This window comes from Streptopelia decaocto (assembly GCF_964273445.1).
Source record: "Streptopelia decaocto genome assembly, chromosome: 2".
Classification (NCBI taxonomy): Eukaryota; Metazoa; Chordata; class Aves; order Columbiformes; family Columbidae; genus Streptopelia; species Streptopelia decaocto.
The window spans coordinates 131,184,601-131,210,496 of NC_138655.1; the positions used below are offsets into that span (position 1 = coordinate 131,184,601).

A 25,896-nucleotide genomic window follows, 5' to 3' on the forward strand; every position below is an offset into this window, starting at 1 on the left:
AATTAGAATATATATATATAGAATATCAGCCTAATCCTGAAGGACAGTGATTTTTTTTTTTAAATAATGATCTAGATTTTGGGGATACAATTGTTGAAGGAGCACTTTTGCCCCATTCTTAAGGTAACTGCTCATAGGTTGGTGGCCCATATTTAGGAAACCTAAGGTGCTAGATTGCTTGCATGTTACCATGTTGTGCAGCACATCTCAATTGTAAAACTGCAGTCAGGGTGGCAAAGCATTCCCTGTATCCGAGCAGCAGAAATAAAGATGGGTACCAAGCATTCCAGTATAGCTCAAGTAGCAGCTCTGAGTCTCTTGTGATATTTTGCTTTGTTACTCATTTACTTTAGGACTGACACGGTTCTGGCCATTGTGAAAGTGACAAGCATGGCTACAGCAGTTACCTATTATGGCAACAGTGTTTTGGAAGACACCAGAGGGTTTTGCAGTGGTGAGACATGACTCCAGCCCTTTTACTAATTCAGGACTTCCTCCTGAATTTTGACAGCAGCACCTGTTAGGAGGGAGGCCTGTGCACACCCTGTCAAGAGGGCTCACCTTTTACGCAAGCGTTGCGTGGCAGCAGCCTGCAGCTGACATTTGCCCCGGCTCTCTGCGTCCTGCCGCCAGCCCGATGGGGTGCGGGACGAAAGAGGTGTGCGAGCCGGGGTGCCTAAGGGAGGACCGCAGGAAGGTGCCGTGCTTTGTGGCCCTGGGGCGGGGCTGCCGTAGCGCCTCGCTTGTGCATTGGGTCTAGATCCATACATAAATATAGCCGGGGTGGGCTCGCCACTCTCCTCTTGCCCCCACCTCCAACCCAGGAAGAGACAGAAGGGAGAGAGAGAAATAAGGAAAAAAAAAAAAAATCCCAGTGAGGTCATTTCAATGAGAGCGCAGGAGGCGATCAGACAAGGTCGACTTTTCCGGAGGAGGCGCAGCCCCTGAGGAGCGTGGTGCTGCATACGGACCGCCGCGCTGCCCAGCCGGCCGGCCCCAGCGCCCCGTCCCCGCCGCCGGCCCGGCACCTTGGAGAGCTCCGCGGCGGCGGGGCTGCGCTCGCTGCCGGCGCGGCGCTGCGCTGCGCGGCGCGGCGCGGGGCCCGGCGGAGCCGGAGCCGGGGCCGCCCCGCCGCCCCTCGGCAGCGCCTGCCGGCCACGGATGCACCGCTCCGCCCCGGCTGCCGGCGAAGGAAGAAAAGTTTGGGGTCGACTTAAGGAGGCGGGAGCGCCGGAGGAGAAGGAGGATGCGCGGTTTCCCCGGCTGATCGGGAAGGAAGGATGACCGAGGGAGGATGTGCACCAGCAGCCAGATCATCGGGAGCCTCCTGGTGCTCTCCGTGCTGGAGATAGGGTTAGGGGTGTCCAGCGTGGCCGTGGGGGCGGTCAGTTTCAGCCTGGTCCTCACAGAGCATAAACCTCAGCTGGGAGACTCTTCTCCGGTATGGAGCGGGGTGTGTGTACGTTAGCCATTTCACTCTCTCTTTAACTCTTTATGGTGATGATCAGACCGTGCAAAGGCATCCCCCTCCCTTCCCTTCTCTTCCCTTCCGCGTGTGCATGCTGCGCCGAGAGCCTCGCCGGGTCCATTTCCGATGTGCATGGGGTACAGTCTGCGTACTTGTGGGTTGAGAGGGGGAGGCACGGCGGGGGGAGAGATGTATGTGTGTGTTGGGTGGGGGGAGACCCCTTCTTTCTCACTCCTTTTCATTTTTTTAAATTTTGCTATGAACAATTGAACTTTCTGTGAACCCATTCTCACTCCTGGGAAAGCCTAGTGCCTTGAGTGGAACATGGGCCATAGCTTACAATCTTTAAATTGACTGTGAGTTCTGCTTTTAAAAAAAGAAGAACCCTGTCCTTTATGGCGAGACTGTCAAAAGGTGTTTTAAAATAATGTCAAGGGTATCTCAGCTGAGTTCTGAGCTTTTGGAGGAAAAAGAGAAAGAGGAAATGGGATAGAAAAGGAAAGATATGTTCTAATGATCTGGGCACCCTGAGCTTCTTGTAAAATGAACAGAAAAATTAAACTCCAACAATGGGTTAATAAAAGCAGCATGTTCATGTCACATAGCATTTCTCACTTCCCAAAAATGTTTCTTATTTCTTTCAGTTTGAGATGTACATGTTTCTAGGAAGCATTCTCCTCCAAATGTGTATTTATATTTATAAAACAAAGAGTAGGAAATATTGAATATTGAGCCTAAACATGAATGGGCATTTTCGAACTCGAAAGCTGGTTTTGGCCAGCTTGGATTGTACAGCAGTATTTTGAAAAGGATTGTTTGCTTTGCATGAGATAGGATGATAAATACAAAACACTCTTGGTTATTCATCAGTGTAATCTCTTGTAGTTTATAGATTCATTCTGGTAAAGTGCTTCATGTGATATTCTTACTGTTGGTAATTATTAATTATTGACAACAGCCATAAATATTTTTGGCAGTATATACACACACATAATTCTGCACTGCAGAACAGGCAGGTGAGAAATGAGATTGAAGATCCAATTAAGACAGTGGCCAACAGGCAATGATATTATCAAAATCACTTCAAAGAGGGATTTTTCTGATCATTGCTGATGAAGAAAAAAGATTACTCAAAAATATGTGTCTTTCTGAAGATTTAATGACAGAGGGCAATATCCTGGGTTTCACTGAAGTCAAAGAGTTTTGACCAGTCAGTGAGATCAGTATTTTATGCAGTGATTTCATTTTGTGACACAATATCACAGCCGATACCACTTCATGACAATGCACATTTTCTGCCCAACTGCCTCAGTCATTTTTATGGTTACTGTTACCCCAGAGTTTGTACTAGCCATAGATTAAGATCCTATTACAATAGATGTTGGCTCCAAGGACCTTATAATCAAAGCAAGAGACAGATATAGGATGAAAGGATGTAATAGAGTATAAAGAAGCAACAAACCAAAATTGATTGATATAACAGGTGGTTGCATTAACACACCAGCAGTCTGGCTGATTTCAGGCTGCTTTTAGGTAGAGTTTTAGAGAGGAATAAGACAGAAGACAATGAAGTGGTTTTGCAGATGTTTATAGGAAATTCTCCACATACATGAGTTCAGAGGCATGGAAGAGAACCCAAAGAGAATTGTTTGAAAATGTAACAAGTGGATGAAGGATGCCCACAATGAGAACCAGCAGAGGCAGGGATCAACTACTAGGAACTGAGCAAGCAACTGCAGGGTGAGTAGGCAGAGAGGCCACAAAGAAACTGTGAAGTGGAAGCAAGCAGCTTATGCTTCATGTGGTAAAGAGAAATCACAGCCGTATGCAGAATGGCATTACATGGTTATAAAGGATTACTTACTTTGCCTTGAACTAAATATCTTTGGTCTGAATTGTCACCATTATGGCACCCTCTTTGTACCACTCCAGCAGTTCAAATTGTCTGTTAGGTTGTGTTCTTCTGACTAGAGGACTAGAAGGAGAGATAGAACAAGAAAGGAGCCAGACATCTGCTATTGTCCAGGTATGCTTAGGGCCATGGATAGCTAGATCCAAATTAGAACAACTGGAGAAAGGCTTGTTTGCACAATCCTCAGAATTGTCCTGCTGCAGAAATGGCATAAGCCACCTTTCTGTTCACTGGAGCTCATGTTGCCAGTATTAAAGAATATGTTTTGCACAAACTATGTTACTTTTTTTCCAATTCACACTCTTGAATAAAGGTTTTCCTTTGAGAAATGAACATTAAGGAAAACAAAGGGACATTAAAGGGAAAAGGAATACTTTGACATGCAAAACACTGGAGTTAAGTTGAACAGTGTCATGTCCTGTTGTAATTTACCTGGAAATATACTGAAAAGTTTTGACCCTATTCTATCCTTTTATGTGGGTGGAATTCAGCAGAGGTCCAGGTTCATAAGGAAGCAGATGATGATAGCATCACCATGGAAACCCTAACCTGAATTCCTAAAATTTGGGTATCTTAAAATCATGCACATTCTATCTCCTATACTTGCCTCCCTATTATGCATTTTTGCATTCAACACATATTATCTTTCTTCTTATAAGAGTTGTTCTTATTGTTCACTGTCTCCATTCAGTAGATAAATTACTAATGTAACTAACTTTAAGAATGTGAATCCCACCCATAAGATTAGATAAACAAGTGAAGTTAAGTATGGGCTGAAGTGCTCTGATCATTGCATGTCTTGCATTAAGTATAAACAAGCTAGGGAAAGTGAAGTAGACAAGAATGAAGAAATTGAAAGCCTAGTCAATGTCTACATTGAAAATGCATGGAAATGCATATTTCTGAAATCCACCACTCCAATTCAGTCACATTACATACTGTAATCTGACTGATAAGCATGCTGAACCACTAACACTAACATAGCAGGAATGCCAGCATCCAGAGAAAAGGCTTCTGCACAAACAAACAAAATCAAAAGATAATAATTCAAAAGGTATTCACAGATATAGATTTAGAACATAATGGTTGCATCACTATCACTGTGACTAGTGACTGTGCACACACACATATGTATATGGCTCTAATTCTTATTTATCCTGCAGTGGTGAATAAATTATTGCTATAAATGAGATTCTCTCACAGAGAGAGATAGAGAATGAGAGACAAAAGCCACCTCTTTAGTCAAATATGCCATTCATCTTCATATGCAAGAAAGATACGTGATGATCCACTTATGGCTATGCCCCTCAAGAGTATTAGTGTCTTCCCTTATAAAGACAAATATCTAAATGTATTTGAGAGAGATGCATTTTCTGGATGTTGGTCGGTCTGTCCGTCTTTCTGTAGGGGCAGAGTTATTGTTTCCATGATTTGTGATTTTAGCACAGTGAAAGTCTGCCTGCCCATTAAAAATCTGCATTTATAGTTTGGCTATAGTAAGTTCCTCCAAGTTGGCAACTGAAATATTTTATTTCAATGACTTTGATTTACTCAAGGTTTGAAAGAAAAGAAAAGGGGCCAGTTTGAAACTCTCCCAGAGCAAGAACATCATTTTAGACTATTAAATCAATGTTGGTGGCCTAAAATTTTAAGACATTACTTTTTGCATCTAGTTTTTGCTGCTCCCAAGTTTCATTTGGAAAAAACAGGCAAACTTTTTTCTTTTTTTTTTCTTTTTTTTTTAAGAGCACTAAAAATTCACATTATTGTTTAGCATGCAGACAAAATGCAGATGTGATCCTACTTCATTTTAGCATGTGCATTGCGTTTTCATCAAACTGATCATATTTCTTCCTGGCTCCTGCTCCTGATGAAATAAATCATAGCACTGTCAGTGAGCTCAGTGGAAGCTGGAGAGAGCTCTGTACCTGTAGATGAGGGAGGAGGTACCAAATGTGGGAGCTTCTTGCCTTGCATGGAACCAGGACAATTCACTCCAGCTGAGAAATCTTTCAGTAGGTTCTCTTTATCATTCAGACACTCCAGAAGCATAAACCAACCTGGAAGACAGTCTATTCAAGGAGACCCGTAGTTCCTGGGTTGCATTTAAGAAGATGTCTTTAATATAAACTAAGTTAAACATATGCTTAAATGTTTTGCCAAGATAAGACTTCAGTTCAGCTGCAGGGAATGATCTTTAATCTATTACTTTTTGAGATTAAAGTAGTCATACTCTAAATGAAATATTTGATAGAAAAACAACAAAAGCATTATTTACTATTTGATAGGCCCTAAAAAAACTAAATAAACATTATTATTTTGTGCTGAGAATTTGAGTAGTTTTCCAGGAGACCAAAGGTTTTTTGAATCACTGATGGCAGGTAGACTTTCAAGTTAAGAGACCCACTTTTAAATTTCCTTGAGAGTTTCTAAAAACCATTTTCAATTTTTAAAGCATCTCTGTGGCCTAGAACCAGATGAATGGAAACACTAATCAGAGCGACTGGGATAGAATTCAAACTGCTTGCATATGGCTTGTAACAGTGGGAACTGTAGCACCACCTGAGCTGATAAGACCAAACAGCACACTACCAGGTCAACCTATTAGCTCAGATTAGATGTGTTTTAACACTATCTCACTCCAAATAGTAATAGCAGAGTCCCTTCTCAGCATGACAGATTTTGTGGGACATGGGGTTGGGTTGTGGCAATGCTGTTGCTTCTGGTGCTGGGTCTGGATGACCTGTAGCCAGCTGGACATTCCTGTCCCCACAACGCACTGCATGGGACATTAGAAGTTTCCATCCCGCTTTTGCAAAGATTATTGTGTTTCTCTATGGAGGTAACAGGGAAACCTACTACCTAAGCTTCTTTTTGCCTGTTGTCATTTTTCTCTAGTTTGATGCTTTTGTTTTCAGGAGCAGATTCTGTGCCCTTTATGCCTGCACTAAGAAAATGGAATGCTTGTTCTGAAATACCTCTTTGAAGAAGAGATACCTTCTCTGCCTAGTTCATCCATTAGGGATTTCAGTTTCTTCTCATTGAATGGAGTCAAAGCAACAAGATTGTTAAATAGAATGGTCCTTTCTATACATTACTCATTTCAAATTCCTGGGTCTTCTCATGGCAGTCACATGTTTATATAGTGCTAGAGTAAAACAGAGATTTTCTGTTTTTCCACCTGACAAGAGTAGATAGAAGTGAAGCTGTTGATTCTGTCTTGATAGTTTATCCTTCTAAGCAGGAGATTATTTGAAAAGGTATTATATGCTTGCATTTTCACTGTGTTATGTTCAAATATTCCTTTCTCTATTTCATCAGATAAATACAGATGACCCAGAATGCTGGAGGGCTTTCCACAAGGTATATGTACTTTGGGCCACTTCTTTGTCATGAACAACAAGTAGGGATGAAGCAGTGGTCATATTCAACAGGTTTTCTCCACTATTTTCTTCAGCCTCTCTCCAGAAGATTTTCCTTAGACAGTTTTCATTTCCTCACAGGAATTACAGTCACCATCACTTCTGCCTCCTTGAAAGAAAGGTTTCTTAGCTTCAATATATAAAATAAAAATAATTCCTTTATTTCTGCATGATGGAAAACAACAAATCTTTGGCTCTCTGCAGAGCTAACTAAAACGGAATATTTTTTTTCAGACTATCACTAAGAAAGGCCCCTTTTTCGAGGAGAAAGTGAAAGAGCCCAAGGCTTTTGTTCCAGAAAATATGAAATAGGGATGGATCCAAATCACGGAACTTGAATCTAATTCGAGATTTCTGTGTGCCTACTGAAATTTCTAGGTGTTTAGATCTGAGGTTTTGTTTCAAGCCCACATTTAATATGAAGTAAATTAAAGCAGGCTCAAAATAAACATTGATTGTCCTTTTCTGGGAGGTCTTTGGTTCTTTATTCCAAAGTTCAACTGACCAACGGCCAAAAGAGATGATTTCTACCAATTCTCAGCAGTCCTGGCTAATAGCAGAGATCCCAGTTGGCTGGAGGTTAGCAAATGTGATGCCCATCTACAAGAAGGGCCAGGAGGAGGATCCTAGGAACTACAGGCCTGCCAGTCTGACCTCAGTGCCAGGGCAGGTTATTGAGCAGATCATCTTGAGTGCCATCACATGGCACATACAGGACAACCAGGAGATCAGGCCCAGTCAGCATGGGTTTTTGAAAGGCAGGTCCTGCTTGACCAACCTGATCTCCTTCTATGACAATGTGACCCACTTAGTGGATGAGGGAAAGGCTGCAGATGTTGTCTACCTAGACTTTAGTAAAGCTTTTGACACTGTTTCCCACAGCATTGTCCTGGAGAAATGGGCAGCTCATGGCTTAGATGGATGTACACTTCACTGCCCAAAATCTGGCTGGTTGGCCAAAGAGTTGTGGAGAATGGAGTTAAATCCAGCTGGTGGGTGGTCACAAGTGGTGTTCCCCAGGGCTTGGTACTGGGGCCAGTTCCATTTAATATCTTTATCAATGGATAAGGGGATCGGGTGCGCCCTCAGTAAGTTTGCAGACAATATCAAGTTGGGTGGGAGTGTTGATCTCCTTGAGGGTAGGAAGGCCCTACAGAGGGATATGGATAGGCTGGATTGGTGGGCCGAGGTTCAACAAGGCCAATTGCCAGGTCCTGCACTTGGGTCACAACAAACCCATGTAATGCTGCAGGCTTGGGGAAGAGTGGCTGGAAAGCTGCTTGGTGGAGAAGGACCTGAGGGTGTTGGTCAACAGGCAGCTGAATATGAGCCAACAGTGGGCCCAGGTGGTCAAGAAGACCAAGAGCATCCTGGCATGTATCAGAAACAGGGTGTTTCAAAAAGATGGACCTAATTTGAAATCACTATATCTTTGAAATTGGGTCCATCTTTTGAAATACCCTGTAGTGTGGCCAGCAGGACTAGGGAAGTGATCATCCCCCTGTACTCAGCCCTGATGAGGCCACACCTCAAATACTGTGTTCAGTTTAGGGCCCCTCACTACAAAAAAGACATTGAAGTGTTGAAGTGAGTTCAAAGAAGAACAGCAAAGCTGGTGAAGGGTCTGGAGCATGAGTCCTACAAGGAGCAGCTCAGGGACCTGGGGTTTGTTTAGCCTCCAGAAAAGAAGGCTGAGGGGAAACCTTATTGCTCTCTACAACTGCCTGAAAGGAGGTTGTAGCAAGGTGAGTGTAGGTAACAAGCAACAGAACAAGAGAAAATGAACTGAAGTTGCACAATGGGAAGTTTAGATTAGATATTAGGAAAAATTTCTTCACCAAAAATGCTGCCAAGCATTGGAACAGGCTGTCCAGGGAAGTGGTGAGTCACCACACTGGAGGTGTTTAAAAGACATGTAGATGTGATGCTTAGGGACATGGTTTAGTGGTGGACTTGGTAGTGCTTGGTTAACAGTTGGACTCAATGATCTTAAAGGTCCATTCCAACCTAAAAAATTATATGATTCTATGATTTTCAAATATGCATACTGAATATAAACAGCCACAGCTGCAGTGTTAATGGCAAAAACTCAACAATTAGACAATCTCACATCACCTTGCAATCACATTAGTGCTATCAGAGGGACTCTGACTCTGCTGGGTCCCCAAGAAATCTCCACTGAAATGGAAACTGAGCTACCCAGAGCCCACTGAGCCTTTAAGTACGTTTTGTGCTTTGTAGTGTCTTTGGATTTTTTACCCATCACTCAAGGGTTGTTCTGCCCATATCTATTGTTATATAACCCTGCCTCCTCTGCTAGTCTTGATACAAAATATCATGTATCATAAGAGACATTAATAAGTCTGCAACCAAAAGTATGTCCAGAAATAATGTGAACTGGTTGCAAATAGTGGTCTAGATAGGTTTTTAAGTGAGATTTTGATTTTTCTGATTAAAAGTAATTAAAATTAAAGTACAACAGTAAAACATCTGCTTCCAGTCCCTCTCTGGCTCTCAGGGCATTTTTATTAATTTAGCTTATCCTTTATTCAATGTTATAACTTTGTTCTTGGCATGAGTTGTGAACACTTCAACAATTGATCATTCTTTAGAAGGAGCTTATCTTCTGTGTTATACTTCTTTTCCACTCCTGATTTACTTATTTTCAGTGTAACTTGTTTGCCTTAACTTACTTCAGGTTTGACATCATTAGAAAATGTAAATACATTTAAAGTGTCTGAGAAGTTAGTAAAAACTGACTGAGGATAATCAATTTTAATGTAGAAAGGAGAAAGTCCTCACCATGACAGTATTAGACAGTCATGGGTAAACTGTAGTCCAGAGTAGCTCAACAGTTACAAGTCAAGGTTAAACAGTGTGACATTGGCATAAAGATTAAGTCCTTCAGGATAGCCAAGAACAGACAGAGTGGCAAGACAGCAGGTGGCTGTATGGTGGCTGTATTACAATTGGCGGTATTACAAAACAGAAGAGTTCAAAATTAAATGATGAACAGGAACAAACATAGGAAATTCCTTTAGAGTCTGATTTGTACCCACATTCTTCTCTGGTACAAAGAGCTAAGTGTAGTTTCTCCCATCTCCTTTTCACTATCGCTGATCACAACACTGAGACATCAAATATTTTACAGGGAATTAGTATCAACAAAAAAAAAAATTCCAAGTCCCCAGCTATTCTATCAAAAAGCAATTATCAGAGTCAGTCCCAAAATGTCCCACTAATTTCTTAACCTTTCTAGAGGTCTCCGCATTAAGAAGCCTGGCTAAGGCAACTCTGCATGAGTAGTGTTCCTGAACACAGGGTGTTGCTAATATTCCCTTTGTAAAGCAGGATTCCACTGTTTCCAGTGAATCAGAATCCTCTGCAGCCTAAGAAAGCAGTAAACTTGGCTCATCATTTTCAAAGCTGTGCATGAGGTTTAATTGCCCAACACTGTGGCTCAAATGTATCCATTGGTTTTAATAGCAAAATGCCTGCTGTCATAAATAAATAACCATACTGCTTTTTGGGCAAGCCTTTTCTCTGTCATCTAAAAAAAACCCAAATTGTATGAAGCCTTTGCTACTGCACAAGTGCTTTTCTTCTAAGGTTTTTAACATGTTCAGACACACTAGTGCATTCAGTTTCACAGCTTGCCTGACTCGTGGTTATATGGATCATAAAACTTTGGCATGACCTTCTTGAGCTCACACAGAAGAAAGTGGATGAGCCAGGAATACCCAACTGCATGGAATGGAATGGAATGGAATGGAATGGAATGGAATGGAATAGAATAGAATAGAATAGAATAGAATAGAATAGAATAGAATAGAATAGAATAGAATAGAATAGAATAGAATAGAATAGAATAGAATAGAATAGAAAATAGAATTTTTCAGTTTGTTCTCTCTTGAGTTCTTTAACTATGGGACACCTTATTCCTTGTGTATATGTATAAATATTGTAGATGCACAGAGAGAGAAAATACATACAGAGCATACATACAGACCCTGACACAATACAATAGTATCACAGAATCATAAAATATCTCAAGTTGGAGGAGATTCATAAGGATCATTGAGTCAAACTCCCTGCTATTTTGCAAGACTACCTGAAACTAAACCATATGACTAAGAGCATTGTCCAGATGTTCCTTGAACTCTGACAGGCTTGGTGCCATGACCACTTCCCTGGGGAGTCTGTTCCTAATGTCCAGTCTGAACCTCCCCTGATACAGCTTCATTCGATTTCCTTGTGTCCTATCACTGGTCACCAGAGAGGAGGTCAGCAGCTCCCTCTCCGCTGTCCCCTTGAGGAAGTTGTAGACTGTGATGAGGTCATCCCTCAGCCCTCTCCAGGCTGAACAAACCCAGTGACCTCAGCCACTTCTTGTAAGTCTTTCACCATCTTGATTGCCCTCCTGTAGACACACCCTAATAGTCTGATGTCCTTCTTATACTGAGGCACCCAAAACTTTGCAGAGTACTCGAGGATGGGACACACCGGTGCAGTCTGGCAGGACAATCACCTCTCTTGACTGGCTGTGCTGTGCTTGATACACCCAGGACACAGTTGACCCCTTTGGCTGCCATGGCACACTGCTGACTCATATTCAATTTGCCATCAACCCAGACTCCCATATCTCTTTCTACAGGACTGGTCCCAACCTCTTGTCATCTAGTTTGCACGTATAACCAGGATCACCTGTACCAGGTGCAGAATCCAGCACTTGCTCTTGTTAAATTTCATAAGGTCAGTGATTTCTCAGCTCTCTAGTCTATCCAGATCTCTCTGTAAGGCCTCCCTACCATTGAGGGAGTCCACAGCTCCTTCTAATTTAGGATCATCAGCAAATTTATTTAATGTACATTCAACTCCTGCATCCAAAACATTAGTTCAGGTAGTCCAGATAATTTAAATGCTATGGAATACAGTAGTCCCCCTTGGTTTTGAGAATAAGCAGTACCTTAGGGCTTGCAAATTAGCTTATTCAGTATTCTTTGGATTTCAACTGGGAAATACCTTAGGTAACATTTATGTATATGGCACTACATAGAAGTGGTTTGGAAGAGTGTGCATCCTGTCCCTCAAGAACAGTGAAAAATAGCAGAACTGCCACAACTGGTGGGTTCTAATGCTGAGTGAATCTGTAATTTGCTGCATGCTCCTTTGGCCGTATTCAATGTTCATTACATTCCCTTCTGGCTAGCAAAGACTGTATAATGGAAATAGAAAGTATTCTCCAAGAGAAATCAATGGTAAAAAATAAATTGACTCTAACAGAAGCAGAATTAGAGCATTCTTGAAAAGATGGATGACCTATTCTTTCATCTTAGAAAGTAAATTATCAAAACGCATGCTTTTTAAACTAGTTAACATATCCTTACTACAAGTTGAATCTGTCTTTGATAGTGGCTTCCAGATTTTTTCTGTAAGCTTTCCAGAACTCATAAATGTTTCCTTACACAAAATTTTCCTTTTAATTCTATTCAATGACTACAGAGAGAAATGATATTATTAATCTGCATTATCAAGTCTGACTGAATTGAAGTTAATTACAGTGATGTCTTGAATAAAAATATTTTTTGAGATTTCTGCATTGATGTTAAGAAATACAAAACACTACATGTGAAAATCTAAAGCATGCCTTCAGCTGAAGGCAATCTGCAATGATAGGATTGGGAGTGCAACTCCAAAACATCACAGAGATGTGGAGTGAAAGCTCACAAGGCAGGTGTAATGGTTCTGAGCTGAAATCTCCTCTGTCTGAGGTAAAGGATCAGAGGGAGCTCTACCCATTGTTTTTTTTATTGTTATTCCAATGGGTGAGCTCTAGTAGCAACTACCAATTGTATGGTACATCCTAAACCATTCAGCAATCAGATTGTATGAAGTCCACACCCCAAACTTAGTATAGAGCTAAATAATATAGCAAAAAAGTTAACCATATTAAATATTGGGATCTGATTCAATGGGCCTAACTCAGAGTAAAAATACATCTCAAGGCTTACTATTAGCTATATGTATGAACTACTTTAGTTGGAGGGAGATAAAATGCTTCCTCAACTGAGATACTGAAGTTTCAGAATTTTGGAGGGTGAATCTCCATTTGGAGGGTAAAAGTCCATATTACACAGACCATGAATGCTGTATAGAAACCGCTTAAATTTTTTCACTTCTATGTAACAGTCAGGTCAGCTCTGTGACTTAATCCTAAATCAAGGTCAAGCAGAGCCTTTGATAGTAATAAAATCTCAGTGAAAAAGGATGTGGAAAAATCCCATTTTTAAACTATCAAATTACTTCCCAATAGGGGTGTAGGGTTAGCTTTACTGAAAATAAGTAGCATAGATTTCTTAATAAAGGAGTTTATGATGTATCAAAGAAATTTTTGACAGTATTACAAACACCTTATTGCTTTCATACAACTCCTGTAGTTCCTACTATGACTGCTCCCTCAGGGACTGTTTGCTGTTTCTCTTGTTAAACCTTTTTGGAAGAGGAAAAAGATATCAGAGAATGTCATCAGTCTTTGACACAGGCCACTAAAAAGCACTAACATCTATTCATATCAGCTGGTAGGGGGTGTTTCAGATTTTGTTAATTAGTTTTTGCCTAATGCTTGGTGTGACAATTAGCAGACCAGTTTGTGAAAGAGAACTACATAAAAAACATATAGATTCCTTCATGCTGTCTCTTGCAAAGTGGGCTATCCAGAATCTGAAGCAGACTTTCCCGCATGTTCAGTGCAGCCACACTAACAGAACGTACTCGCATTTACACCTGCACTCACAGGGGTGACTGAATTGAATTCTTGCCCAGAGTTCCATTGGCCTGAGCACAATCCATGTATGATCCCTCGATGGTTCACACTGTAGGATCAAGGCATTAAGTACCTCAGCTGTGCTTGAAAGGAGATGATTTGGATCACTGTTGACTACCATGCTAAACTTTTCTGAGAAAAAAAAAAAAAAAGAGTAAAAAGACATCTTTTGCACGCAACATTTTTTTCAATTGTTTGTTTATTTTTGTTTTGGGGTTTTTTTTTGTGGTTTTGTTTTGTTCTGTTCTGTTTTGTTTGGGTTTTGTTGTTGTTGTTGTGTTTTGTTTTTACCCAAGATGCTTAAAAGTAGTATATTTTTTTTTATGAGTAATCACCCTCAGTCTGGCTTCTCATCCTAGTTTCTTCTTCTCAGATAAGTGTGTTTATGCTTGAGTTATAACTTCCTGAAACATAAGGTTTGTGATAAAAATGTTGACTACTGTAACCATTGCCTAACCTACTGTTGTGGTCACCACTACAGGAACACAGCAGAATTTAAACTTCAGACCTTAAATGTTGAAATAATTGGTATTTTTTTTCTTTCCAGTTTCTGCTTTGTGGCATATGTGGAATATTGTGCGCCAAAAAAAAATCTGGACTTGTCGTAAGTTTTTCCACTGCATATATAACATATTTGAAAGGCATACTTTTCTAACCGGAACCCCTCACTGGGGGCTTTTTGTGTCTAAGTGTTTCCGATAAAAGGTCAGTTAAAATTGAAAGTCAGCAGTCTGAAAAAACAATCAGAACTCTGGGTAAATCAAGCAAAACAAGGCAGGTCTGAAATCACCTATTTGCATTATGCTTATTTAAGCCACAGGACTCTATTTACCCCTGTCTGGGTAAATATGGATGGAAAACCTGTTGACAAAATTGTATGCTAAGTCAATAAAAAGTTCCCTAGTAACTTCACTGGATTGTACCTCTCTCCTTCAAAAACCCATTTCTGTGAAGTGTGGCATGACTGGGCTACCACTCAATGAGGCTGCAGACCAAGGTTGGTTCTAGATTTCAATAAGTTATTTTTCCAATCAGAATAATGAATAAGCCAGTCTTAAAGTGATGGTGGATATTTCTCTCTCTTCTAAGAATCAGAAATATAGTAATTTTTCTGACTGCAGCAAAATGGTGTTATTACTACATAAGTCGCAGCAGAATTTTATGTTAAAGACATGATCTTATTGTAGGTGACAATGTCTGGCTTCGTTTTCTGTCAGCTTGATTATTCTGCCACATACAGATGGAAGTCGTAAAACCAGCACAAGTGTGAAGGGAAGATCTCTCTCAGAGTATTTTTGAATATCAATGAGTTATACTAAACTCTGTTTCAATGACAGTCTCATTTCTTAAAGCATGTAGACCATAACAAGTTTCTAAAAGCTGTCTGGTTTGGTGGTCTCATGGAGTAGTCACTTCCCAGTGCAGTGCAGCATACAGCCTGAATGTGACATTCCCGATGAAATTCTCATCCCAGTTGTGTGGTCTGTAAGGCTCCACAAATTGTTCCTACCAGAGAAGATAAGTAAATACACAAAGCCATGTTGAATAACATAAAAGGCCACCTAGATCAACATCTGACAGGCCAGCAGTACCAAGGGAAGTGAATAAGACAATAATTTAGCAATGTCTCCATAATAAAGTCTTTTGTCATAGAGTCATTTGTGGCTCAAGGACATCCTGAATCCGGGTGGCACCTTTGTGGCTAAAGTGATAGGAGGTCTTTAAATATGTCTCATTATTTGCAGCCTGTTTCACATTCTTCTGGAGTTCCCAGAAACATTTTAACCAAGCTAAAACCAAACACCTAGTCACCACACTGACCTTCTGTAGAGCTGCAGCACAAATTTCTTTGTTGTTTATTTTGCTTCTTTGTCCAGCACGTTCATGTCAAACACTTTTGAAGTCCCCACAAAAGTTGTAGAAAGCCTCCAAACTGCTGTCTGACTGAACAAACTAGAATTGAACTGGAGGCAGAGTCAGAGGGCACACAAAGCAAGAACGAATATCTGAGGTGTTCACTCCTGAGGAGTGGCGAGAAACTGCACAATAGAAAATTATGACACATTCTGTCATGTTACTATTTTGAATGAAATGCTGGAAAACAGAAGATTTGTGTCCTAGTAGACCTTCCATTAACTAACTTTCAACATGGCCAAGTCATTCTATGCAACTTTATTTTACAAGCAACATTAATTTTAACTCATGTACACCAGAAGGTATTGTATTCCCTTGGAGCTCTGTGGGAGCTGAGGGAGTTAAAAATGAGCGTCTGTGCAGTGTTTTGCAGTCCATGATGCTATCGAAGCACTGAATTATGGTTAGTCTCATTTTGTATATGAATGAACCTGTCTCTGAAAAATGTTTACCGTGACATAACCTCTCTTGTCTTTCCTGACAGATGATACTTTTTTCTGCCTGTTGCATCTGTGGACTAATCGGAGGAATCTTAAATTTTCAATTTCTTCGTGCTCTGACAAAGAAGTCGACTGCTCTCTATTCTTTGCATCTTGCCTCCATGTCTCTTGCATGCATTGGAATTGGTGGTTGCACCCTTTCTTCATGGCTTACTTGTCGGCTAGCCAGCTATGAACAAAGGCGAATGTTCTCAGAAAGAGAACATTCATTGCATCACTCCCATGAAATGGCAGAAAAAGTGAGTTGTGTGTCCTCCCTTATTTGTTCTGCTTCTCCTAAAATGCTACTGTATGTGTTAATGTTTACAATTGGCAAGAGATTTATCCAGTTTTTAGTTTTATATAAGAAACAGCTTCTGGGAAATGAAATGCTGCCATTCTGTGTGAGCTTTATTATGTTGCATTATATGGAACTATTTTTAGGTACTGTATATTTGCAGTACATCCATTTCAATAAAGTACATCCATTTTCAACATAATTCCATTGTATAGCTATTCAAGGGCTTAGCTGCTAAAGATAGCACTTCATAAATAACTGGAAGCCTTATTAATATGGATTATCATGTATTGTACTGTGAAAAAGCACAGAATGCTTTCTGTAACCACATCATTGCATGCTTCCAGGATTTAATCAATTTCTTCCTTTTCCAAGTACTCAGCTTATAAAGTAGGTTATTTGAACACAAAAGCCACATTTCACAAACCTAGAGGACTAAACCTAAGCACCTAAGGGTATATTTAGATACCTAAATGAAACCGGTCAGATTTGTAGCACTGAACATTTACTACCTTTCTGTGTGAAAAGGAAGCTTACTAAGGTGTCTAAGTCTATGTTTAGGTACTTTTAAATTTAAGCTCCCAAAGCTGAGCACAGAGGATCAAAAGAATTAATGGAAAAGAATTTTGAAATCAACTCTTTGGATTTACAGATCTGATTAATATTTGAGGAGCTCAATATTCATTGACATGCTGTGCTTTACATTTGGACTTTGTATCCAAAGCCTTTCGTTTGAGAAATGGGTATAGAAGGGAACAAAGGCCAAGTGGACTGCCCATCTAAACCTTCATGTGCAAGTTTGAGTTACAGTTGGTTCAGCAGTCTGTATCATATCTACTGAGACCTCTGAACAGCAGACCAAGGATTAATTCACTCAGACTGTAGAATATTTTCAGATTCCCTGACAAAACATTATATAGCAGTTAATTGTCCATTAAGTAAAAATTACTTGTCACTATTCTTTGGTTTCTTAACTGAAAGGAGACTTCAAATGGAAATATAGAATGAATTCACCTTAGAAGATGCTTGAAACACCTTTTAAAAAGTTAAAAATTACAGGTTACAATAGGAGCAGGAAAGCAAGGTGATAAAATCAAAAGAAGAGATACATTTCTCTCTCTCACTTTAAAATGAAGTAGAATTCTGATGAGCCATGTAGGCAAATGTGACCATGGTTTTGAAGATGGTAGACTAGATCTTGCCTTTCAAAAAGGCTCTTGCCTCAACCAGGACAAAAATGGAGCCCAGTTGAGAGAAAAAGAGAGGGAAAGAAAAAATAAATGTCCTGGGAAGAAATACCTTTCAAAATACAAACACCTGTCAGCCCTATCAATTTGGGCTGAAGACGATCACATATAGCAGTAGTTCATTCCCTCCTTTCCTGACCTGTTGACCTACTGAGTTTTTAGACACTTAGCAGTGGGGACTGCCGGGTGCCCTCTTATCTTGGGTGCAGGGCCATGATGCATGTGCACAGCAACCCTCTTGCACATGCTCAGTGAATGTGGGATGCGCCCCACCAATGGGGGACTCCCTGCATGTGTGTTCTAGAATCAAGTATGCATGCGTAGATGGTCTGATCTGGGACTTCTTAGACCTATAGGGTGTGGACTGCCTGCTGCTGGCAGGTTTAAGTACATTAGCTCAAGGCATGCCCCTTAAAAACTTACCTTAAATTAGGCCCAATTTAGAAAATAGCTTTAAAGTGTCTGATATATAAGCCTATCTTGTATATATCTGATATACAGTAATATAGACATGTACTGCATGCGCATTTGTTTGTGCTATATTTATTGTATAATTGTTATATTTATATTAGAGATTGAGGGGTATTGAAATAACCGACCTGCCCAGCTGTCCGGTGGTTCCCCCGACACCAGAGTTACCTCCAAGGTACGCTGAACGCTAGGGAGCTACCATGTTGTTATGTCACTTCAGGAAAGGCCACCTCTAAGAGGAAGTCATAGCTTCAGCTAATCAAAGTTGGCTGATGCTGTGGTGTCACTCTGAGTTGGGAATGGTGCTTCTAGGTAGTGACATAATTCTACGTGGTGAATGCTGCAATATGGAAGTAAGTCGAGTATTTAAAATATTCACCCTAGTTATAGACATCGGAATGCTCCTATTTAGATGTTGCCACGATTTACTCACTCTGCTTCTAATCTATGTGCTCTTTCATTTATTGAATTCAGCAATATTTTTTAATTTATTAATACTTCTATTTTTGAAAATGGAAATATTGGGGAAAAATGGTTTTTAATATTTTCTGAAATTATTATGATATTCTAATAGCTGATGTCTGCAGAGGATTCAAGTGACAAAGCTGACAAAAGGAAATTTACACTGAGCCACGCAGCCTTCTGACAGGTCATCACTATCAATATGTAGCCAACTGATAGTTAATATTAAATGGCTTTGGGATCCTCGGCCCCTTTCCCAGCTGACTGGTATCTTCAGCATAGATCCAACAAAGGGCTTAGGCACCTAAAACCAGGTTCAAGCGTAGTGCCTTGTTACAGAGTAGGCAGCCTTCAAACTGGGATCCAGACAGTGACACTGCAGGCACACATGTTCCTCTTTAGTATATAAGGAGAATACGACACCATACAAAAACATCCAACACCATCACCTACAAATGGAGAGCTGGGTGGTAGAAAATGCTCAAAATTCAGTAAGTTTACACACTTTATTTTCTCTGAAGCTTATGCTTGATTCAGGAGTATTAATTGGCAGGGCTACTTGGTTTGATGGCCCTAAATTTACTTTGTATAGAGGAATAAGGCACTCTTTCTTGCAAAAAGTGTGCATGGAATAATTAAGTCTTGTGATCTATTTTGAGAAGTAGCTGGTAACACCTGAGAGGAGGCAGTAGTGTTTCCACTTTATGTCAAACTACGAGTTCTAGTCTCTCCCTCCCTAACTGTTTATAAATCAAATATTGCAGATTAAAAGAAGAAAGAGTCAGATTAGGAAAAAAGATCAGGTCCCAGAATTTTCTTCTCTTTACCAACAGTCTCAGCTACTACGCTATAGAGTTAGGCTATTTCTTTCTGTCTCCATCTCTCTCTGCCTAGCCCAATGACTCTTGCTGTACTTCCTTCATAGAAACTTCCACAAGAAGGGGGACAAACAAACCCCTTTTCTACTACATTTTCTCCAAATGCACCTAAGAGGTAGAAGAGGTTAATTTAATCTTTCTATGCAGACAACAGCTTCTGGTTCTCACGTAAATATTTCAGAACTAGGCCAACAGTAGCACCTCCACTTCATCTGCCTGGATTTAATAATAATAGCCCAAACTGCATTTTTATGTGTGCCCATAGCTGGATGTTGTCTAGGATCTGTTCTTGGACATAAGCGCCAGATCACTTAATTTCTGCATCTGGATTCAATTTAGTATGAAATAGGCCTAGGACTTTTCAGAATAATGCAGTTCTGAACATAAATTCTATGTGGCTTTGAAGCCTTGAAGGTCAGAGAATTGTTTAATTAATGTAGCCATCTTCACACTTAGACAGCTGCTAAATAGGTATTGTTTGGATTGCAATTTGAGAGTTGGAAAACAAATCTTAATTTAGGTGCTTTAAGATTCTGACTCATGATCAGGTCAGCTTACTCCAGGATGACTCATCTGCCACTGGGGTAGCAATTGCTGAACTGCTAAAAACTGTAATCTGGCTTATTAAGGGAAAACCAAAATCGGTCCCATACCAAGGCCAGCAGTCAAAACCCTTAGATGCTGTTTGGATCTAGACCTGTTTCCCAAATGTCTATCCCAGCTAGCATCGAATGACATCTGTTTGTAGCATGTCACCATACAAACAGGTTTGAATAGAAACAAGAATTGATTACCATTTTGTTCCTTTGTAGATTACCACACAAGCTTGAGTTGAAGCACTTTCAAAGGACAGTGTCACAAAATTTGCCAGATGCCATCAGTGCTGTATATGTGGTCTGAGAGTAGTATCCAACTCAATCAGTATCAATGAGTTTATCAGCTTTCAAATGTACTTAATTCATGTAGGAAGAAATGTGATTTTTTCTTTTACAGTGAGATTTATGTCAAATAAAAAATGTACAGTTTTTCTGACTGTTTGAAATTCAGAGTTTGTTAATTTTTTATTACAACCTCAGCTACCTGAATTTTAAACATCATAAAAATAATTGTAATTTTAATCATTTTTTTCTATTCTTCTTCTAGGAAATTACAGACAACCTAAGCAATGGTGGCCCACATCTGATTTATAATGGAAGTGTATATTAAGAGATTTTTAAAAGTTCCATGGAAAGAAGCAGTTATAGAATTTTCTTCAGGAAAAAACAGACTCCAAGAAACTGAGAAAATTGAACTATCTAAGCTTTTATGGCTCAGAGGTCACAACGGCAGAACAGCACAGTTGCATTTCCCTTTTAGAGATATGTTCAAAATTTGTCTCCTAAACATTTTGCAGATATACAATATCTATTCACGTCCTGGCTACTATCTTTTGGGGTTTTTTGTCTGAATAACTCTTCAGAATTGTGATAGTATTTGGAATAGACTTCTTAAGACTCTTCTTCTCATGAAGACGCAAAAACTAGAAAAAAAAAATAATTAAACTGGACCACATTTAGCCTGGTCACAGAATTCTTAAAGAGAAGAGGGCAGAGGAAAGATGGTTCAGGGGAAGCTTTTTCTCCTCTCCACTTAGCAACATCTGGTGTAATATGATGGCTTCAGATCATATGGCATGGTACCAGCAATGCATCTGCACAGTCCCTCTCCTCACAATGCGAATGCATCCAGCCTCAGTTTTCCCGGTAGATCATACAAAAAAAGAGTGCAAATTATTCTCCAAAAGGCTTTCATTTCACATTCAGAGCGTAAATGAACAGTGTGCTGAAAACACCACCAATGTCTTTGTTTTGAAAGACAGAATGCTCTAAGAATGCCATAAATCAAAACCTCAACAATGCCTTGTTGTAAAGAAATTGTAAATATTTCCAGTTTGTGAATGAAGTATATTTCGTAATTTGTTCATAAAAGATGACAAATAAAATGAAATCTAAACCAGAGATTTTAGAGAGATGTTTTGAGGCTTTTTCTTGTTAAAAAATCTTGCAAAGCTAAACTGTCATGCTTGCAGTTTGTACAACACATTGAAAGTTTCCTACAGTGGTGAAGCAAGCTCAGAAAGGAGAAAAATGAAGGCTGAACAGAGGTGATTCTGCACACCTACAGTAGAGTTTGGGGTCTGTTAAAGCAGTGTGTATGTTAAGGCAGCAGCTTTAACTGATCCCAGACTCTGTTGTAGAACTTACTGGCTCATATAGCCATGACAAACGGAACATGATATCCATAACAGAACATATAGAGCACAATATTAATACAAAATATTCACATTAAAACACATGTATGTTACATAGTGAGCCTATGGCTATGCTCCAAAGCCCAGCACTTCAATATGAGTTTGAGATTTGTTTGTCAACTCATACCCATGTTCCAGACAAGTGTGAAGAGAATCTTATTATTAATCAAGCCATGCTACATAAACCTCTAGAAAATATATTAAATTGCTTTGTGAATCTATATGGCATAAAATAATATTTAATTCAATTGTCTTAGGATTTTCTAAGTCTATAAGGAAGTTTCTCATCTAATTACAACATAGGAAAACATCATCACTGTGATTTAAGGCTCTCATTTAAACTTATTTAGTTGGGTGGCTACACTTGTGAGTCAAAAATTCATCCATCTTATAAGGCCTCTCTTCACTTATCCGCTGTGTAAAAGGGCATTTGAATCTTCTCCAAGCCTCTGATATACTACTATGTATTATATATATTAGTAATTGCTAATGAGACTGTTGAAATTCATAAAGAATATAGATACTGTCATAGGAAAAAAATTAGATGTTAAGGCATATCTGTTCAAGGAAAGTGGTCCCTTTCCCAGGTGCTACCAGTCTTTAGACTGTCTCACCTACTATATTCCAGCTTGTTTGGGCTCTTCATAGGTGCCATTGCCTCTTCGGCTTGATGTTCCTCTCCCTCAGCACTGGGAAACATGGAATAAATCTGTTCTCAGCATCTGCCCTTTCTAGAAATCTGTCAATGGCAGGATTAGTGTCTAAATGGGCTGCAGAGTTTCATATGGGTTGAAGAAATCCATACTGGACACCATAGGGACAGAAGAAAAGTTTCTGCAAGATTCCCTTCCTCATTGAATCAGTATGCAGTATAAAAGGGACTTATCAAAAAAATGCAAGAATAAAATAAAAAGTGGCTCAAAAATCCACCTCAGAACTACCTGGTTGAGGTTCATTATTAGCCTGGTATAACAACTGTAAAATCATGATTCATATAGAGGTATCTTGTGACACTTACTTCAGGACTAGGAATGGTAGCTTTAGATCAGTTCAGAATCTACTCATGAGTGACATAGAACACCATAACACTACCCATTTTCTTACCACAAACACTTCATTTCCCAAGATGGTAGTAAGAGTATGGGATGGTGTAGGGCAATAGGTGATTCTTCTACATCCGACATCATAGTCCAGCACAGTAGTCAGTTTCTCATGCTTTGGAAAGGAAAGGAGGATACATTATCTAAGCTCACAATGTTTGAAGCATTACTGTAACTTATGAAATACAGCCCTCCCACTTCAGCTGCTTTTCAGGAAGTGCTGGAAGGAGAAAGAAGACATCTGGTCTCCAGAGAACAAAAGATTCAATCGTTCTTTTGTTTGTTTGCTTGTTTTGCTGCCAAGCTTGTAGAATGCAGAAAAACTGGCTGGTCCCTGCATTAATAAAAGCCTTGAAAACACAAAGTTGGAATTCAAAAGACTTAGGAACAAATTTGACGAAGAATGCTCCTACCTGTGACATACAAAAAGGATCAAAATTCTTAAATTCAAAGTAAATGACCATAATATATGGATGTGGTAGGGGAATTCTAGGAAATTTTTCACTTCATTTCATGAAGTTTTGTTTTATAACTGCATACAGAGCTCAATAGTAATGGAAATATTTTTTTGTATGTTTTCCTTACTGATACAGTTGAAAGGATACTCATTCCACTTACCAACTGTAGGAAAAACAAAACTTCTATTTTTCCAAATATGAACAGCTGACATCTACATCAATAGTGTGAAGGCTGGGCACTGAAATCCATTTTAATCTAAATAAGCATGTATTGTCCTTGATGCTCTTATTTCTGATTCACACTGCTGTAAAAGCAGATGCTGGCTCAGATTCCCTCAGAGATATTCAGCTGTTATTTACCAGGTCAAGTAACACTCTTCCTGAAGGGGGTTACTTATTGTACTTTGTGTGTAGGACTTAGCTGTATTTTTAAATATTTTGGGCTATGCTTGACTTCTCATAGGACCTCAGCCTACGAAAAACACTCATGTTCAAAATTTACAACAAGGAACAGTTCTTATTGCAAACCATGCAGAAAAGTGCAAATAATATCTTTTAAATCTTTGTCTTGCACAATCTTCAATATATTTTTGTTGTTTTAGGACAAATGTCTTTCCCTTCAAATGGTCTGGGGAGGTATGAAGGACAGTGGAGCAGGTCAAATTCAACAGAAAATTTACATCATAGAATCACAGAATGTCCAGAGTTGGAAGGGATCCACAAGGATCATCGAGTCTGGCTCCTGTACCTGCATATGACTATGCCCCTTTCACACCACGTGTCTGAGTGTGCCGTCCAAACGTTTCTTGAACACTGTCAGGCTTGGGGCTGTGACTGCCTTCCTGAGTAGCCCATTGCAGTGCTCCACCACCCTTTTGGTGAAGAATCTTTCTCTAACGTCCAACCTAAACCCTTCCCTAATGTCCAACCTAAATCTTCCTGTCATTCCCTTGGGTTCTATCATTGGTCACCAGAGAGAAGAGATCAGCACCTGCCTCTCCTCTTCCCCTTGTGAGGAAGCTGTAGCTGCCATGAGTTTTCCCCTCAGTCTCCTCTTCTCCAGGCTGAACAAACCAAGTGACTTTAGCCGCTCCTCATCTGGTGTTTGCTTTTAAACCCTTCAGCAACTTTGTGGCCCTCTTCTGGACACTCTCCAGTAGCTTTACATCTTTTTTATCCTGTGGCACCCAGACCTGCACACAGTGCTCCAAGTGAGGCTGCACCAGTGCAGAGCAGAGCGGGACAATCACCTCCCTCGCCTGGCTGGCAATGCTGTGCTGGATGCACCCAGGACTCCGTTGGCCCTCTTGGCTGCCAGGGCACACTGTTGGCTCATGTTCAACTTGCTGTCGACCAGAACCCCCAGATCCCTGTCCATGGAGCTGCTCTCCAGCCTGTCGTTCCCCAGTCTGTATGTACAGCCAGGGTTGCCGTGTGCCAGGTGCAAAATCCAGCACTTGCCCTTGTTAAACTTCACGCAGTTGGTGATTGCCCAGTTCTCTAATTTTTCCAGATCCCTCTACAGGGCCTCTGTGCCCTTGAGAGTGTCAACAGCTCCTCCTAATCTTGTGTCATCAGCAAACTTACTTAGCATTCCATCAAGTCCTGCATACAATTCATTTATGAAGACATTAAAGAGTGCTGGTCCTAAGATGGATCCCTGTAGAACCCCACTAGTGACTGCTTGCCAGCCTGACATAACCCCCAAGTGAAGCAACTTTCCCCTTGTGAACCTGTGCTGGCTGGGACAAATGACTACATTGTCTTTCAGATGTTTTTCAATAACTCCTAGAATAATCTTCTTCATAATTTTGCCAGCCACAGAAGTAGTAAGCCATAATCACAAATAGTCATATTTATACCAAAATTTTCCTTGAGAGTGTGATTTTGAAGATAGAGGGAAAAGAGAGTAAAACAGTTTAAGTAATTTTTAATCCTTTCAGATCCCTGTCTCAGTCAGACTAAGAGGTAAAAGGAGCCTTCTTTTAGTTTAAAAGCTTAGAAATATCCAAAAACAGACTGGTATTAGACTATCATATCATTGTAATGTTACTGCACAATCTGCCTAAAATTATTCTAGCCAGCTTTCCTTTCCTGTATCAAAGTGATATCTTTAGCTCCACTATAAACTTCCAACAAGTTCCATGAAGCTGTTCTCCATTCATCTTGAGACAAATTTTGAAGAATACTTTTAGAACTTGTACAAGGGCTTGCCAGGCAGACTCACAGTCTGTACAGGGAGCTGGGGAAAATGAAAAAAAAGCAGCATGTTTTTGGTAAAACATAATTTGATTGGAATGAAGATGCTAAGATGCTAAACCAAACCTAGTTCAGTGTCATCTGTCTGAGGAACATTGAGTGAACTTGGAAAGCCTGCTCAGGAAGGCCGTTTTTCCCCCTGAAGTTATGAAGACGAGATTCAGTGTGCTGAAGGAAAAGAGGAAACTGGATGAGATTAATCAGTAGCTGGAATTTCAGCAGAAAGTTGTGTACCTGGAGAGACTTGTTCTGCTGTAGAAGTGTTGTTTTGCTTCAGAAAGAAGCAGCTTTGATTTGGAGCAAAAAGTCCAGAGGGCCAAGGTCTCTCTCATCATCTCTACAAAGAAGTGAAAGAAACTTTGAAGACACAGGGTATACACATCTACTTCTGCCAGAGAACTAACAACAAGCTGTG

The 25,896-nt window shown here is 40.1% G+C and overlaps 1 protein-coding gene across 3 annotated transcripts; it reads left to right on the forward strand.

Moving 5' to 3' along the window:
* Window positions 1-1,226: 1,226 nt before the first annotated feature.
* TMEM196 (transmembrane protein 196) lies at window positions 1,227-20,669 on the forward strand. 3 transcript variants are annotated; one of them, XM_082045497.1, is made up of 4 exons: window positions 1,227-1,459; window positions 14,173-14,229; window positions 16,024-16,278; window positions 20,518-20,669. In XM_082045497.1, the coding sequence occupies exons 1-4, from the start codon at window positions 1,295-1,297 to the stop codon at window positions 20,578-20,580; spliced, it is 540 nt and encodes a 179-aa protein (XP_081901623.1). In that variant the 5' UTR covers window positions 1,227-1,294; the 3' UTR covers window positions 20,581-20,669. The 3 variants fall into 3 exon arrangements, with proteins under 3 accessions (XP_081901623.1, XP_081901622.1, XP_081901624.1); XM_082045496.1 differs by having other exon boundaries at window positions 1,227-1,441; XM_082045498.1 differs by having other exon boundaries at window positions 1,346-1,453.
* Window positions 20,670-25,896: the final 5,227 nt, after the last annotated feature.

What these genes read in the sequence shown, in the direction of transcription:
- TMEM196 (XM_082045497.1), top strand. Translation starts at nt 1,295, where the DNA reads ATGTGCACCAGCAGCCAGATCATCGGGAGCCTCCTGGTGCTCTCCGTG. An exon ending in AAAAAAAATCTGGACTTGTC is followed by an intron (nt 14,230 to 16,023) that starts GTAAGTTTTTCC and finishes CTTTCCTGACAG; the next exon opens with ATGATACTTTTTTCTGCCTG. An exon ending in CCCATGAAATGGCAGAAAAA is followed by an intron (nt 16,279 to 20,517) that starts GTGAGTTGTGTG and finishes TTCTTCTTCTAG; the next exon opens with GAAATTACAGACAACCTAAG.